Genomic DNA, 18,409 nt, shown 5'->3' with positions numbered 1-18,409 from the left:
CAGAAAGGAGGGAAAACAGGCAGTCAGTGGTGAAAGACTAACAGGAGGGAAAACAGGCAGTCAGTGGAGAACAAGGATTATATAGTAAATTAGGTATTCCACACACTGAGCTATTTTCTTAACAAGCCATCGTCCAGATTATCAGTCACATTCTGCTTTCCTCCACTGCTTTGCTGTGTCAGATATATCTGAGCAGTCTAACAGTGCTATTCCCCAGTCTGTGGCTGTGAGTGTTTTTCTATGTTTGGACAAAAAAGCGCAGTACGCCTCAGAACCCTCTCCGCCCCTACAGGTGATTATAATGTGCTATTCAGATGCCATTCAGATTGCTGCTGCAGGTTAATTGTAGTGTTCAGACGGCTTTAGTCATTTCCACAAACACTTCAAACAGTCCTGAGTGCCTGACTCAGTGTACTCATCTAGCCAACGCTGTCATTTCCCTTAATTTCCCTCTCCTCTCTTCTCTTCTCCCTCTATTTCTATCTGTCTGTCTACCCGTCTGTCTGTGTAGACTGAGTTTAAACACCCTTGCTGGTCTTGCCCAGGCCCAGTGAGCAATGTTAATGTGTCTGGGGCTGAGTGAGTAATGTTCAGTGCAGTGTTATCACACATCAGATATTTAACATCTAATGAGTGTGTCTGTGCTGCAACTGAGGAATTGAGGCTGTTCTGAGGCAAAAGGGCGGGACGCAACTCAATATTAGGAAGGTGTTCTTAATGTTTTGTACACTTAGTGTATATATCAATGCACTGGCAAGGGCACTAGAACAGTCTGCAGCACCCGGCCTCACACTACTGAACTCAGAAATCAAATGTCTACTGTTTGATGATGATCTGGTGCTTCTGTTCCCAAACAAGGCAGAACCACAGCAGCACCTAGATCTTCTGCCCGTATTCTGCAAGACTTGGGCCCTGACAGTGAATCTCGGTAAGACAAAAATAATGGTGTTCCAAAAATGGTTTAGTTGCCAGGACCACAAATACAAATTCCATCTAGACACTGTTGCCCTAGAGCACACCAAAAAACGATACCACAAAGCTGTAAACGATCTGAGAGACAAGGCAAGAAGGGCCTTCTACGCCATCAAAAGGAACATAAAACTTGACATCCCAATTAGGATCTGGCAAAAAAATACTTCAATCAGCTATAGAACGCATTGCCCTTTATGGTTGTGAGGTCTGGGGTCCACTCACCAACCAAGAATTCACAAAAAGGGACAAACACCCAATTGAGACTCTGTATGCAGAATTCTGCAAAAATATACTGTGTGCAACGCAAAACCCCAAACAAAGCATTCAGAGAAGAATTAGGACTATACCCACTAGTTATCAACATCCAGAAAACAACTGTTCAATTCTACAACCACTTAAAAGGAAGTGATGCCCACACGTTCAACCACAAAACAGTAAATATTGAGTGCAATATTTACTGTTAAATTCAAGTCGTTTTTTGTTGATGTTGTTTTGTGTCTTCTCACTTTTGTTTATTGTTAATTTCACTTTATTTGGCCAAGTAAGCATGTTTCCCATGCTAATAAAGCCCCTTTGAATTGAGAGAGAGAGAGAGAGAGAGAGAGAGAGCGCGAGAGAGAGAGGGATTTTCATGCCACGTCCGGCAGGACAGTTTATTGTTCTGACCGATTTTCTTTTATGAAAGGTTCCTGTTAAGCTGGGTCTAGTTAAGATGGGTCTAGTTAAGCTGGGTCTAGGTTTGTGTTCAGTTGAAGTTTTAGTAGAACTTCCTCCCCTATCCCGAATATTGTTACGTGGAAAGGGGTATTCTGCCAGGAGCTATACGATGTACATGTACACATTCATTCCATGTGCTATCGTTGTAGTGTTGACCCTTACCGAGGACACTGAGGAGAATGTTCTGGGTGAAGTTGCCTGCGATGTTAGAGGCCACACACACGTACAGACCACTGTCTGACACCCGGCTCTCCAGGATCTTCATGGAACCAGAGGGCAGCTGGGTGTGTCTGGGAGAGGAATCACGCAAACACAAATGTAAATACACATCAAGTAAATTGAAAACGCACACAGGGATACATACAGTGCATTCAGAAAGTATTCAGATTGCTTGACTTTTTCCACATTTTGTTACGTTACAGCCTTATTCTAAAATGGATGAAATAAAAATAGTTCCTCATCAATCTACACACAATACCCCATAATGACAAAGCAAAACCACGTTTAGACATTTTTGCAAATGTATATAAAAAAAATGGAATATCATATTTACATAAGTATTCAGACCCTTTACTCAGTACTTTGTTGAAGCACCTTCGGCAGCGATTACAGCATCAAGTCTTTTTGGGTATGCCACTACAAGCTTGGCACACCTGTATTTGGGGAGTTTCTCCCATTCTTCTCTGCAGATCCTCTCAACCTCTGTCAGGTTGGATGGGGAACATCGCTGCACAGCTATATTCAGGTCTCTCCAGAGATGTTCGATCGGGTTCAAGTCCGGGCTCTGGCTGGGCCACTCAAGGACATTCAGAGATTTGTCCCGAAGCCACTCCTGCATTGTCTTGGCTGTGTGCTTAGGGTTGTTGTCCTGTTGGAAGGTGAACCTTCACCCCTGTCTGAGGTCCTGAGCGCTCTGGAGAAGGTTTTCATCAAGGATCTCTCTGTACTTTTCTCCATCCATCTTTCCCTCGATCTTGATTAGTCTCCCAGTTCCTGCCGCTGAAAAACATCCCCACAGCATGATGCTGCCACCACCATGCTTCACTGTAGGGATGGTGCCAGGTTTCCTCCAGATGTGACGCTTGGCATTCAGGCCAAAGAGTTCAATCTTGGTTTCATCAAACGAGAGAATCTTGTTTCTCATGGTCTGAGTCTTTTAGGTGCCTTTTGGCAAACTCCAAGTGGGCTGTCATGTGCCTTTTACTGAGGAGTGGCCACTCTACCATAAAGGCTTGATTGGTGGAGTGCTGCACAGATGGTTGTCCTTCTGGAAGGTTCTCCCATCTCCACAGAGGAACTCTGGAGCTCAGTTGGAGTGACCATCAGGTTCTTGGTCACCTCCCTGACCAAGGCTCTTACCCCCCAATTGCTCAGTTTGGCCGAGGGGCCATTTTCCATTTAACCCTTGTGCTTTGCTGAAAAACAATTAAGCCCATTGTGATATGGGTCAGATTGACCCGCACAGTTTTTAAACACCCTCTAGGCAGTCAAAGGACCAAGTAAAAACAGCCCATACTTTATTTTGTCTTGTCGGACCTTTCAGAAAGAAGAAATATAATAACTATTTGTTAAACATATTTCCTCTCTCACAAACAAGCATTTTCTGTTTGGAGCTCATTATGAGTGTCTCTGTCAGAGATCTGCTGCTCTCACACTGAGATGGAGAAGATTGGGAAAGCTCCTTTTCACCCAAACATAATTATAAAAGTGCAATCAGAACCAGTCAAAATTAAATAAATCAAAGACACTTGTTTATTTTGGACCTATCTATACACATGAATGCCTCCGGGTCAAAATGACCCACAACATCATGTTTGTATACAGAATCTACACAGACATTCCACAACACATCAGTGTGTCCACATTTTGAAGTTAGGTTCATGACCCTAAATGAGGAAAAGTCATTTAATTTCATGGAGAAAAAGTGGAAAATGGGTGGAAATGGGTGAAAGTGGGTCAAATTGACCCGCAATATAATAGGAAGGTTAAGAATGATGGAGGCTACTGTGTTCTTGGAGACCTTCAATGCTGCAGAAATGTTTTGGTACCCTTCCCCAGATCTGTTCCTCAACACAATCCTGTCTCGGAGCTCTATGGACAACACCTTCGACCTCATGGCTTGATTTTTGCTCTGACATGCACTGTCAACTGTGGGACCTTATATAGACAGGTGTGTGCCTTTACAAATCATGTCCAATAAATTGAATTTGCCACAGGTGGACTCCAATCAAGTTGTAGAAACATCTCAATGATGATCAATGGAAACAGGATGCACCTGAGCTTCTACGTCTGCATTGCTTGCTGTTTGGGGTTTTAGGCTGGGTTTCTGTATAGCACTTTGTGACATCTGCTGATGTAAAAAGGGTTTTATAAATACATTTGATTGATTGATTGATTGCATTTCGAGTCTCATAGCAAAGGGTCTGAATACTTATGTAAATAAGGTATTTCATTTTTGTAGCAAAACATTCTAAAAACCTGTTTTTGCTTTGTCATTATGGTGTATTGTGTGTAGATTAATAATTTTAAAAAATTATCAATTTTAGAATAATGCTGTAACATAACAACATGTGGAAAAAGTCAAGGAGTCTGAATACTTTCCGAATGCACTGTACACATACACACACATTGACACACCGTCTTTCCTAGCCCTTGAAATGAAAACGTTCTGATACACATCAACCACAGTCAGCCATGTTGATTCGAGCCAAGTCCAAGACATGTCAGGACATGGGTGAATTCCAGGTCGAGAGGAGAGCAGAGACACTGTATGTGTGTGTGTCTGCGTGTGTCTGTGTGCGCGTGTGTGCTACCTGGGTGAGAAGGGGGAGATGAGCTGTTTCTCCTTGGCCCAGGTGATGATTGGAGGGGGGATACTTTGGACCTCACAGGGCAGGGTCACGTCCTCTCCCTCGATGACAGACACCTCCAGGGCCCCACCGTTGCTCCCCACCCCTCCAGAGCCCCCGCTCTGCCTGGGACGCACTGAACAGACAGAGAGAGAGAGAGAGAGAGAGAGGGAGAGAGAGAGAGAGAGAGAGAGAGAGAGAGAGAGAGAGAGAGAGAGAGAGAGAGAGAGAGAGGTGAGTAGGTCATAAGACATCATAAGTCACATCACATGGCATTACAAATACCCAGCTTACTGTGAAACAATGAATAATAAGAAAGGAATACAGTGGGCCTGTTAACTGTCTCTTGCCGTAGAGAGTTAAGAGCCCCTCAGCAGGCCTTACCTACCGTAGACAGTGAGCTGGACCTTCTTGGACCTGTAGCCGGCTGCGTTGGTTGCAGTGCAGACAAACTCCCCAGACTCTTCCCCGGTGGGGGAGGTGATGTGGAGGCTGCCGTCAGACCCCAGAGAGAAGGACAGACCACTGACGTTCAACAGCTCCCCTCGCTACGGAGAGACGACGTCATACAGGGCAGGGGTTAGAGATCAGAGGGCATCTCTCTTACTTAATTGACATTGAAAGGGGGCGAGAGAATGGGAGTATGAGGAACAGGTGGTGTGTGTGTGTGTGTGTGTGTGTGTGTGTGTGTGTGTGTGTGTGTGTGTGTGTGTGTGTGTGTGCGTGCGTGCGTGCGTGCGTGCGTGCGTGCGTGCGTGCGTGCGTGCGTGCGTGCGTGCGTGCGTGCGTGCGTGCGTGCGTGCGTGCGTACGTGTGTGTGTGTGTTCGCGTGTGGAGATTCAAAAAGTAATGCTTTCCCTGTTCTCTAGACGACACTTTACCATAGAGAGGACTAAATGTGATCATTACACATCAATGATACTTTGGACTGACTCATTCTATTTATATGACTGAAGGCCAATAAATGTGACCTTAATGTCCACTAACATCTGTCTCAAAAACAATCAAGCACCAGGCAAGAGGGGGTCCTTTGTGAGTTGGCCTGGTGGCTTTGACATGGGATTGATACGTTGGAGAACGCAGGGTGAAGGAATCAGAGAGAATGGGAACAGAGCAGCTGGTGCAGAACTTATCAGAGTCAGGTTTCATATGTCTCTGAAGCCCCATTCACTTTAACAGCGTATCTTTTGCTAGTCCCTGAAACCAGTGTGCATGATGAGAAAAACTGAACCACACACATATGCGCACACACGCACCCACACTCACGCCCACGCATACGCGCACACACTCTCACACACACACACACACACACACACACACACACACACACACACACACACACACACACACACACACACACACACACACACACACACACGCACGCACACAGTCAAAGGCCTGTTACTGTCTTCTGCCATTGTCTTCCCAGAATCCACTACTGGGAAAGTGATTGGTCTAGAAATACATAACAGGCCACAGGTGTGTGGAGGAACATTACTGCTCTAAGGACACGTCTCGAGTTCTGTTGGTCCAACACAATGCAACACAACCCAACACAGCCTGGCTCTACCCAACACAGCCTGGCTCTACCCAACGCAGCCTGGCTCTACCCAACGCAGCCTGGCTCTACCCAACGCAGCCTGGCTCTACCCAACGCAGCCTGACTCTACCCAACGCAGCCTGACTCTACCCAACGCAGCCTGGCTCTACCCAACGCAGCCTGGCTCTACCCAACGCAGCCTGACTCTACCCAACGCAGCCTGACTCTACCCAACGCAGCCTGACTCTACCCAACGCAGCCTGACTCTACCCAACGCAGCCTGGCTCTACCCAACGCAGCCTGACTCTACCCAACGCAGCCTGACTCTACCCAACGCAGCCTGGCTCTACCCAACGCAGCCTGGCTCTACCCAACGCAGCCTGGCTCTACCCAACGCAGCCTGGCTCTACCCAACGCAGCCTGGCTCTACCCAACGCAGCCTGACTCTACCCAACGCAGCCTGGCTCTACCCAACGCAGCCTGGCTCTACCCAACACAGCCTGGCTCTACCCAACACAGCCTGACTCTACCCAACACAGCCTGACTCTACCCTGACTCTACCTGACAGCCGTGGACTGATATACCACGGCTGTCAGCCAATCAGCATTCAGGGCTTGAACCACCCAGTTTATAATTACAAATAATTTGTAGACTGCATATTGACCGCAAGAAGCCAAAACAGATATCCTTGACTAAAACATAATCATTTCAAACCTTGTTTACATTTGTATATGATCACGTGTCTCTCTACTATGTGTGGGAATACCTAGGAACAGATTTCCAAAATTAAAATCACTTGGAGCTCATTTCCTGGTGTTTTTACAGTCTTCTATGTTCAACAATGAACAAAACAATGACCAACTGTATTCTTTTTTGGGGGGGCCAAATAAAACCACCCGCGGGCCAAATAAAACCACCCACAGGCCAAATAAAACCACGATCAACGTTCTAATGGGAAATAATGTCTTTATTCCACACAGCCTCTAGCTTCACACAGCCTCTAGCTCCACACAGCCTCTAGCTTCACACAGCCTCTAGCTCCACACAGCCTCTAGCTCCACACAGCCTCTAGCTCCACACAGACTCCAGCTTCACACAGCCTCTAACTCCACACAGCCTCTAGCTTCACACAGCCTCTAGCTTCACACAGCCTCTAGCTTCACACTTCCCCTTCAAACCCCCACCCCCTCATTCCCACACAGCATAATGCCATACACACCATATGTGTAACTGTAAGTGGATGCGAGCACACAAACACATGTACAAGCATGTTCAGTTCCAGAACAGATAGAGTACATTACACTAATAGGAAAAAGGCTGTGATGAGTTCCCACGTTTTTATTTGATTTAACCTTTATTTATCTAGGCAGTTAAGTATCTCAATTAAGAACAAATTCTTATTTACAATGACAGCCTACCCCCTTGGCCAAACCATTCTGTCCTGGTTCTGGTTATAAGAACTATACCAGGAATCCAGACGTACAGATTGATTAACTGATTGAATGTAATAGACAATTACATTTAAAAAATCCAAACATAATGGCGCTCCAGAAGGTGATACCACCACATATCCTTGATGATTTTCTTCAATTGTAACACAATAAAGCTTATTTCCATTGTGGTGCTTTGAAGAGGGAAGGGGGAAGGGGGAATGCAACAAGGTTAGGCGGCAATAGTAATGGCAACAGACAATGACAGACAAAATTGTTGTTTGATTCATAACATGAGATAATTAGTACAAATCCCGTTCCTAATAAACGACTACGTACAGGTACATGTCCCTTGTCTCACATGCCGTTAATATATAAAACAATCAATACCTAATATATATGAGACAATCACAATATGATAAACAACAGGCACCAAAAGGCAGACCATATGCTATCTCTGGCATGTTATTCTCATCCATGTACTATAATCTTACAATTCATTTTTGAGACATGCTACTATTTAGCCAAGTTCCAAATTCTTCTGAGGACTATTCCAAAGAATGGCAGCTGAGTATAACAGCGTTTCTTTCCCCCATACCACTTTAAAATCTTAAAAGAACAACGTCAGTTTTCACTCCTTCTAGTTGAATACTTATGATTATCCCTTACTAAGGTAAAGTAGCTGCATAGGTACCTGGAGACCATACTGTGGACAATCTGATGGACAAGACACAATTTAATCTGAGAGATTCTCTCCTCCACTTTGAACCATCTAAGGATTTCAAAGCGAGAATGGTCAAGATGCGTAAGTGCTGGAAGTTTAAGTATAATCCTGACTAATTTGTTCTGAGATGTCTGCAATTTATTTTGTATTTTCTTGGGGGCACTATTGTACCAGGAAGAGCACGCATAGACAAAGTGGCACTGAACAAGAGCCCATGCCAATGCCCCCAATGCATTCTTATCCAGATATTTGAAGGTTCTTGACAGAAACCTAATTTTACTTTGGTTCACTTTTACTTTGGAGATAACGTTTTGTCCCATTCTTTCCCCTGTCAGATGATTATCTAGCACACATCCAAGATAATTAACAGAGTATTTTGCTGTGACTACTATGTCACCTACTACCACCTTAAAATCTGGGGATTTCCTCAGTTTCATTTTGGACCCGAACAAGATGGACTCTGTTTTTCCAAGGTGAAGAGACAGCTTATTGTCATAATGACACTTTTATATGTTTACATACCCTACATTACTCATCTCATATGTATATACTGTACTCTATACCATCTACTGCATCTTGCCATCTTGATGTAATGTATCACTAGCCACTTTAAACAATGCCACTTTTATATGTTTACATATCCTACATTACTCATCTCATATGTATATACTGTACTCCACTGCATCTTGCCTATGCCGTTCTGTACAATCACTCATTCATATATTTTTTTATGTACATATTCTTATTCATTCCTTTACACTTGTGTGTGTATAAGGTAATTGTTGTGAAATTGTTAGGTTAGATTACTCGTTGGATATTACTGCATTGTCGGAACTAGAAGCACAAGCATTTCGCTACACTCGCATTAACATCTGCTAACCATGTGTATGTGACAAATAAAATTTGATTTGATTTGATTTGATTTAGCCATTTACTGACATTCAGATGTTCAGCACTGAGGGCTTTCTCAACCACATTGTTGTCTTTGTGGGAAACCAACAGCGCAGAATCATCTGCATAGAGGAAAAGGTCACATGTACAGGCAGACTTCAGATCATTTATATACAATAGAAATAAAAGTGGACCCAGCACACTCCCTTGGGGTACCCCGCAGTTCAAGATTTCGGGTTTAGATAGGGTCCCATCCACATCCACCATCTGTTTCTTCTTTGCAGATAAGAGCTAACCCATATTACTGCTAAGTAATTAAAGCCCATGACTATTAGTTTGATTAACAGAATCTAATGATCCACTGTATTAAAAGCCTTTTGGAGATCTAACATAACCATACCACACAATTTCCCTCCATCTACTTCCTTCCTTATGTGGTCAGTTAGATATAGTAGGCAAGTGTTGGTGGAATGGGATTTTCTAAATCCAGATTGGAGCTCATATAATAGGTTATGTAAGGAAATATAACTGTCAATGGATGTACAGAAACACATAACAGTCTGTCTTTTATGAGAGGAACAAAACAAAAACAAATGAATTAACTGCACATCCATTTCCCCTGTCTCTCTCTCTCTGTCTGTCTCTCTCTGTCTGTCTCTCTCTCTCTGTCTCTCTGTATGTCTCTGTCTATCTCTCTCTCTATCTGTCTCTGTCTGTCTCTCTCTGTCTGTCTCTCTCTTTATCTGTCTCTGTCTCTCTCTCTATCTGTCTCTGTCTCTCTCTATCTGTCTCTGTCTCTCTCTATCTGTCTCTGTCTCTCTCTATCTGTATGTCTCTCTCTGTCTGTCTCTCTCTCTCTGTCTCTCTGTATGTCTCGGTCTATCTCTCTCTCTATCTGTCTCTGTCTGTCTCTCTCTGTCTGTCTCTCTCTTTATCTGTCTCTGTCTCTCTCTCTATCTGTCTCTGTCTCTCTCTATCTGTCTCTGTCTCTCTCTATCTGTCTCTGTCTCTCTCTATCTGTCTCTGTCTCTCTCTATCTGTCTCTCTCTATCTGTCTCTGTCTCTCTCTTTCTGTATGTCTCTCTCTGTCTGTCTCTGTCTGTCTCTCTCTGTCTGTCTCTCTGTCTCTGTATGTCTCTCTCTGTCTGTCTGTCTCTCTCTCTCTCTATCTATCTGTCTCTCTCTGTCTCTCTCTCTCTGTCTCTATGTCTCTGTCTCTATGTCTCTCTCTGTCTGTCTCTCTCTCTCTCTATCTGTCTCTGTCTCTGTCTGTCTCTGTCTCTCTCTCGTTTGCCATCTCAGTCACTCTCTGACAATCACTCTGCATTTTCTGCATTTTCATATTAAATCCCCCTCTCTCTCTCTTTTGTCGTCGGAAACTATCTTTCTCTGGCAGTTATCCCCCTCTTTCCTTCTATCATCACCTCTTGCTTTTCTCTTCCTTTCTCTGAAAGTAGGTTGAGAGAATGGAGGATGTAGGCTGAAGCTGACAGATGGATAGGAACAGTAAAACAAGAGAGTGTGGTACAGTGCAAGTCAACTGGTGTGACCTGGATAAACTTGCCCCAAACCCAGTGAGATGGAGGACAGTCGTCAAAAACCAAGTACTACAGACCTTGGACCAGGTGATGTCGGGCGTGGGCACACCGTCGGCACGACAGGGTAGGGAGATGGGGGTGCCCTCTATGGTACTGAAGACCTGAGGGCCATGTTGGATGGTAGGCATCACTGGTGAGGGGAGAGGAGAGGGGGGGCATTAAGTTAGACCAGTGAACCAGTGTGTGTGTGTGTGTGTGTGTGTGTGTGTGTGTGTGTGTGTGTGTGTGTGTGTGTGTGTGTGTGTGTGTGTGTGTGTGTGTGTGTGTGTGTGTGTGTGTGTGTGTGCTTTGTGTGTACAGTATGTTGTGTCTCTGTGGCGTCTGGATGGTGGACACAGTGTTTGGCTGACACACATAAAGGTATCCCTCTCTTCTCCTTCAGGGCGTAGTGGTCTAAGGCACTGCATCTCAGAGCTAGCGGCGTCACTACAGATACTCGGGTTCGAATCCAGGCTGTATCACAACCGGCCGTGATTGGGAGTCCCATTGGGCGGCGCACAATTGGCTCAGCGTCGTCCGGCCCAGCGTCGTCCGGGTTTGGCAGGACAGAATGGTTTGGCCAAGGGGGTAGGCTGTCATTCTAAACACAAATTCGTTCTTAACTGACTTTCCTAGTTAAATAAAGGTTAAATAAATAAAATAAAATAAAAAATCTCTCCCTCGCTCCCTCAATCTGTTTTATCAATAGGCACTGGGACATCTGGGGAAGATATTAACGCCGGAAACTTGGAGGGGCTACAGAGACTAACTCACAGTTTAACATCACAATTAGTTATTTAACTCATGATGACTTTACACGTTCTCACTCTCTCATGTAACATGTAGACAAAATACACTCTTTGGACATTGTCTACTGGAAGTGTACTGTCAACTAATGCACAGTCCTGCTAGTCTGTGCCTGTGGTTGTTCTCTGAGAAAGGTTAGAAGGAAATGTCTACAGAAACATATGAGGATATAGAAATGAGCTAATTTCAACCTTTCAAAGAGCATTTCAACACGCCATGACCCATTCCCATTTATGAAGGTAGAATTGTAGAAGCACCACCCAAACTGGTTCCAATAAAGAATGAGAACATATTTTTCCCTCTTCCTGTTCCAAACCCTTCCAAACTGTGCCACTCTCAACAGCTGTTCCTGGTTTTTATGCAAACTCAGACAGTTATATTCATGAAGTAAGAACAGAGAGAGAGAGAGAGAAAGAGAGAACAGAGAGAGAGAGACAGAGATGGAGAGAGAGAGAGAGAGAGAGAGAAGAGAGAGAGAGACAGATGGAGAGAGAGAACAGAGAGAACAGAGAGCGAGAGAGACAGAGAGTACAGAGAGAGAGAGGGAGAGAGAGTACAGAGAGAGAGAGAGTACAGAGAGAGAGAGAGTACAGAGAGAGAGATAACAGAGAGAGAGAGAACAGAGAGAGAACAGAGAGAGAACAGAGAGAACAGAGAGAACAGAGAGAGAGAGAGTACAGAGAAAGAGAAAGAGAGAGAGAGAGCGAGCGAGAGAAAAAATGAGAGCAAGTACAGAGACACAGAGAGAGAGAGAGAGAGACACAGAGAGAGAGAGAGAGAGAGAGAGAGAGAGAGAGAGAGAGAGAGAGAGAGAGAGAGAGAGAGAGAGAGAGAGAGAGAGAGAGAGAGAGAGAGAGAGAGCGAGAGAGAGAGAGAGAGAAAGAGAGAGAAAGGCGGGGGAAGGAGAATAAAGGTTCATTGTGTGTGGAGTCAGACAGCCCACAGAGAAGATGAGAACATTATGGAGGATTGTGGAATGACTCCAATACAGTCTTACCGACAGTAGATATACAGTGGAAACAACAGAGGGGTCCCACAGAAGATATACAGTATAACTGTTTAGTAGAAGTTAACCATGGTATTGTGGTCTTACTGTGGTCGTATAGTAGATGTTAACCATGGTATTGTGGTCTTACTGTGGTCGTATAGTAGATGTTAACCATGGTATTGTGGTCTTAATGTGGTCGTATAGTAGATGTTAACCATGGTATTGTGGTCTTACTGTGGTCGTATAGTAGAAGTTAACCATGGTATTGTGGTCCTACTGTGGTCGTATAGTAGATGTTAACCATGGTATTGTGGTCTTACTGTGGTCGTATAGTAGATGTTAACCATGGTATTGTGGTCCTACTGTGGTCGTATAGTGATGTTAACCATGGTATTGTGGTCCTACTGTGGTCGTTTAGTAGATGTTAACCATGGTATTGTGGTCTTACTGTGGTCGTATAGTAGATGTTAACCATGGTATTGTGGTCTTACTGTGGTCGTATAGTAGATGTTAACCATGGTATTGTGGTCTTACTGTGGTCGTATAGTAGATGTTAACCATGGTATTGTGGTCTTACTGTGGTCGTATAGTAGATGTTAACCATGGTATTGTGGTCTTACTGTGGTCGTATAGTAGATGTTAACCATGGTATTGTGGTCTTACTGTGGTCGTATAGTAGATGTTAACCATGGTATTGTGGTCTTACTGTGGTCGTATAGTAGATGTTAACCATGGTATTGTGGTCTTACTGTGGTCGTATAGTAGATGTTAACCATGGTATTGTGGTCTTACTGTGGTCTTACCATAGATGTTGACGGTGGTGGTGCGGTTGCTGGAGCCCAGCACGTTCTCTGCCAGGCAGGTGTATTCCCCTCCGTCCTCCAGACGAACGTGTTCTATATGCAGGCTGCCGTCTCTACGCACCGTCACATACGGGCTGGAGCTCACCTGGCATGGACAGGAGAACATTACATGGAGGGACAAACACAGACACACAACCAGCTGTATTGGCACGCATAAACATTTGGTATGTATAAAACATGTGTTATGTATGAAACATGCGGTATGTATGAAACATGCGGTATGTATGAAACATGCAATATGTATGAAAAATGCGGTATGTATGAAACATGCAGTATGTATGAAACATGCGGTATGTATGTCTAAAACATGTGGTAGGTATGTATAAAACATGCGGTGGGTATGTATAAAACATGTGGTATGTATAAAACATGTGGTATGTATAAAACATGTGGTATGTATGAAACATGCAGTATGTATGAAACATGCGGTATGTATGAAACATACAGTATGTATAAAACATGCAGTATGTATAAAACATGTGGTAGGTATGAAACATGCGGTATGTATGAAACATGCGGTATGTATAAAACATGCGGTATGTATGAAACATGTGGTAGGTATGTATAAAACATGCGGTGGGTATGTATAAAACATGTGGTATGTATAAAACATGTGGTATGTATGAAACATGTGGTAGGTATAAAACATGTGGTATGTATGAAACATGCAGTATGTATGAAACATGCGGTATGTATGAAACATGCAGTATGTATAAAACATGCAGTATGTATAAAACATGTGGTAGGTATGAAACATGCGGTATGTATAAAACATGCGGTGGGTATGTATAAAACATGTGGTAGGTATGAAACATGCAGTATGTATAAAACATGTGGTATGTATGAAACATGCTGTATGTATGAAACATGCGGTATGTATGTATAAAACATGTGGTAGGTATAAAACATGTGGTAGGTATAAAACATGTGGTATGTATAAAACATGTGGTATGTATAAAACATGCGGTATGTATAAATTATGCGGTATGTATGAAACATGTGGTATGTATAAAACATGCGTTATGTATGGAACATGCGGTATGTATAAAACATGTGGTATGTATGAAACATGCGGTATGTATGTTTAAAACATGCGGTATGTATAAAACATGTGGTATGTATAAAACATGCGGTATGTATAAAACATGCGGTATGTATGGAACATGCGGTATGTATAAAACATGCGGTATGTATAAAACATGTGGTATGTATGAAACATGCGGTATGTATAAAACATGCGGTATGTATAAAACATGTGGTATGTATGAAACATGCGGTATGTATAAAACATGTGAAATGTATGAAACATGTGGAATGTATAAAACATGCGGTATGTATAAAACATGTGGTATGTATGTATAAAACATGTGGAATGTATAAAACATGTGGAATGTATAAAACATGTGGTATGTATGTCTAAAACATGCGGTAGGTATGTATGAAACATGTGAAATGTATGAAACATGTGGAATGTATAAAACATGCGGTATATATAAAACATGTGGTATGTATGAAACATGTAAAATGTATGAAACATGGGTATGTATAAAACATGTGGTATGTATGTATAAAACATGTGGAATGTATAAAACATGTGGAATGTATAAAACATGTGGTATGTATGTATGAAACATGTGGAATGTATAAAACATGCGGTATGTATAAAACATGTGGTATGTATGTATAAAACATGTGGAATGTATAAAACATGTGGAATGTATAAAACATGTGGTATGTATGTCTAAAACATGCGGTAGGTATGTATGAAACATGTGAAATGTATGAAACATGTGGAATGTATAAAACATGCGGTATATATAAAACATGTGGTATGTATGAAACATGTAAAATGTATGAAACATGGGTATGTATAAAACATGTGGTATGTATGTATAAAACATGTGGAATGTATAAAACATGTGGAATGTATAAAACATGTGGTATGTATGTCTAAAACATGTGGTATGGATAAAACATGTGGTATGTATTAAACATGTGGTATATGTATAAAATATGTGGTATGTATAAAACATGCGGAATGTATAAAACATGCGGTATGTATAAAACATGTGGTAGGTATGTATAAAACATGTGGTAGGTATGTATAAAACATGTGGTAGGTATGTATGAAACATGCGGTATGTATAAAACATGTGGTAGGTATGTATAAAACATGCGGTATGTATAAAACATGTGGTAGGTATGTATAAAACATGTGGTAGGTATGTATAAAACATGTGGTATGGATAAAACATGTGGTATGTATTAAACATGTGGTATATGTATAAAATATGTGGTATATGTATAAAATATGTGGTATGTATAAAACATGCGGTGGGTATGTATAAAACATGTGGTATGGATAAAACATGCGGTATGTATGAAACATGCGGTGGGTATGTATAAAACATGTGGTATGTATAAAACATGCGGTATGTATAAAATATGTGTTATGTATAAAACATGTGGTAGGTATAAAACATGCGGTATGTATAAAACATGCGGTATGTATAAAACATGTGGTATGTATAAAACATGCGGTATGTATAAAACATGCGGTATGTATGGAACATGCGGTATGTATGAAACATGCGGTGGGTATGAAACATGCGGTATGTATAAAACATGTGGTATGTATTAAACATGTGGTATATGTATAAAACATGCGGTATGTATGAAACATGCGGTGGGTATGTATAAAACATGTGGTATGTATGAAACATGCGGTATATGTATAAAATATGTGGTATGTATAAAACATGCGGTAGGTATGAAACATGCGGTATGTATAAAACATGTGGTAGGTATGTATAAAACATGTGGTATGTATAAAACATGTGGTAGGTATGTATGAAACATGCGGTATGTATAAAACATGTGGTAGGTATGTATAAAACATGCGGTATGTCTAAAACATGTGGTAGGTATGTATAAAACATGTGGTAGGTATGTATAAAACATGTGGTATGGATAAAACATGTGGTATGTATTAAACATGTGGTAGGTATGTATAAAATATGTGGTATGTATAAAACATGCGGTGGGTATGTATAAAACATGTGGTATGTATTAAACATGTGGTATATGTATAAAACATGCGGTATGTATGAAACATGCGGTGGGTATGTATAAAACATGTGGTATGTATTAAACATGCGGTGGGTATGTATAAAACATGTGGTATGTATAAAACATGCGGTGGGTATGTATAAAACATGCGGTATGTATAAAACATGTGGTATGTATAAAACATGTGGTATGTATAAAACATGTGGTATGTATAAAACATGCGGTATGTATAAAACATGTGGTATGTATAAAACATGCGGTATGTATAAAACATGTGGTATGTATTAAACATGCGGTGGGTATGTATAAAACATGTGGTATGTATAAAACATGTGGTATGTATAAAACATGCGGTATGTATAAAACATGTGGTAGGTATAAAACATGCGGTATGTATAAAACATGCGGTATGTATGAAACATGTGGTAGGTATAAAACAGGCGGTATGTATAAAACAGGCGATATGTATGAAACATGTGGTATGTATGAAACATGCGGTATGTATGAAACATGTGGTAGGTATAAAACACTCAAATACACTAAAGAATGGACCTCTACTCAAAACGGGCACTGGTGGTCCATAGACGAGTCTAATATTAGTTTTAAAATCATTGCTTAAACAATAGACACCTTCATAAACGTTGCAGTGAGTAAGTAATTGTGGAGTGGTTTTGTTAAATGTTTTTGTTCATTTTTATGAATCATTCCTCGACTGTCTGAGAACAAATTGGTGTAATCTTATTCACAGTGCTTAACCACAGGCAGATCTCAGGCACCAGTAGTGTGTATGTGTGTGTGCATGTGCGCGCGTGTGTGTGTGTGGGTATGTGTGTGTGCGTGTGTGTGGGTATGTGTGTGTGCGTGCCAGTGTGTGTGTGTGTGTGTGTGTGTGTGTGTGTGTGTGTGTGTGTGTGTGTGTGTGTGTGTGTGTGTGTGTGTGTGTGTGTGTGGGGGTATGTGTGTCTGCGTGCCAGTGTGTGTGTGTGTGTGCGTGCCAGTGTGTGTGTGTGTGTGCGTGCCAGTGTGTGTGTATGTGTGTGTGTGCGCGTGCGTGTGTATGTGAGTGCCAGTGTGTGTGTGTGCCAGTGTGTGTGTATAGCCTTCTCACCAGGCCGTGGTTGTGTAGCCAGCGTCTCTCAGGTAGGGGGTTTCCCGCCAGCAGCACACAAGGCAGAGTCACCTGCTGCTCCTTGATCACATTCAGCACCCCCGGACTGTGGCCAATCACCGGGGACACTGTAAATAATCATAAAAACAAGTGGCTGTTTGTTTCCAGGGACCAGGGGCTCTCCTGCTCTCTCCATGCCTGCCCAGGGCTCACCTCCATTGGGTCCACTTCCCAGTTGCCTCCCTGCTTTACCACATGCTCTCTTCCATATGGTTTCCACATCTCCACACTGTGAGGCTTAGGGAACGCATGGTTGCTATAAATACTGACGTATTTATACTCTCTCCCTAGGCACTATGTAAAGGGCTCACATACACCCAAAACACACACACACACACACACTTGGTCTAGATGACATCATACATACTGTATGTGTGTGAATGTGCAGCGATTTGAACACGTTCACACGGTCATCTGGGGGACAGAAACAGTTGACAAGGTGTTGGCCAGGAGAACATGACCAACATGAAGATAATCTGACCATAAACTGACCACCCAACCGTCTCCAGTCAAACACAATGTGACCATCCTCATTGATATGAACTGACATCCTGAGTGGAAAGATATGAAAATGCCCAACATGAACCCTGACCACCTGACTTGACCAGGAAAACCTGGCCTAGACCTAAATACTCTTTCTGAGCCCAGAACATACGGTACGATAGAACGCCCACTGTGTGCTGGGGCGGCAGGTAGCCTAGTGGTTAGAGTGTCGGGCCAGTAAACCGAAAGGGTGCTGGATCGAATCCCTAAGCTGACAAGGTAAGAATATGTCATTCTGTTCCTGAACAAGGCAGTTAACCCACTGTTCCCT

The 18,409-nt window shown here is 42.5% G+C and overlaps 1 protein-coding gene across 1 annotated transcript in view; it reads right to left on the bottom strand.

The window, feature by feature from the left end:
• Positions 1–18,409, bottom strand: part of hmcn1 (hemicentin 1) — a 214,294-nt gene that overhangs the window by 72,693 nt on the left and 123,192 nt on the right. Inside the window, exons 17-22 of the mRNA XM_039001765.1 lie at positions 17,536–17,663; positions 13,299–13,443; positions 10,739–10,851; positions 4,927–5,086; positions 4,503–4,674; positions 1,852–1,979 (exon numbers count right to left, since the gene is read on the bottom strand). Of these exons, the coding sequence (XP_038857693.1) occupies positions 1,852–1,979; positions 4,503–4,674; positions 4,927–5,086; positions 10,739–10,851; positions 13,299–13,443; positions 17,536–17,663 (846 nt within the window). The remainder of the gene's footprint in view (positions 1–1,851; positions 1,980–4,502; positions 4,675–4,926; positions 5,087–10,738; positions 10,852–13,298; positions 13,444–17,535; positions 17,664–18,409) is intronic.

Source organism: Salvelinus namaycush, chromosome 10 (genome assembly GCF_016432855.1).
Source record: "Salvelinus namaycush isolate Seneca chromosome 10, SaNama_1.0, whole genome shotgun sequence".
Classification (NCBI taxonomy): domain Eukaryota; kingdom Metazoa; phylum Chordata; class Actinopteri; order Salmoniformes; family Salmonidae; genus Salvelinus; species Salvelinus namaycush.
This window is presented reverse-complemented; position numbering and strand designations above follow the sequence as displayed.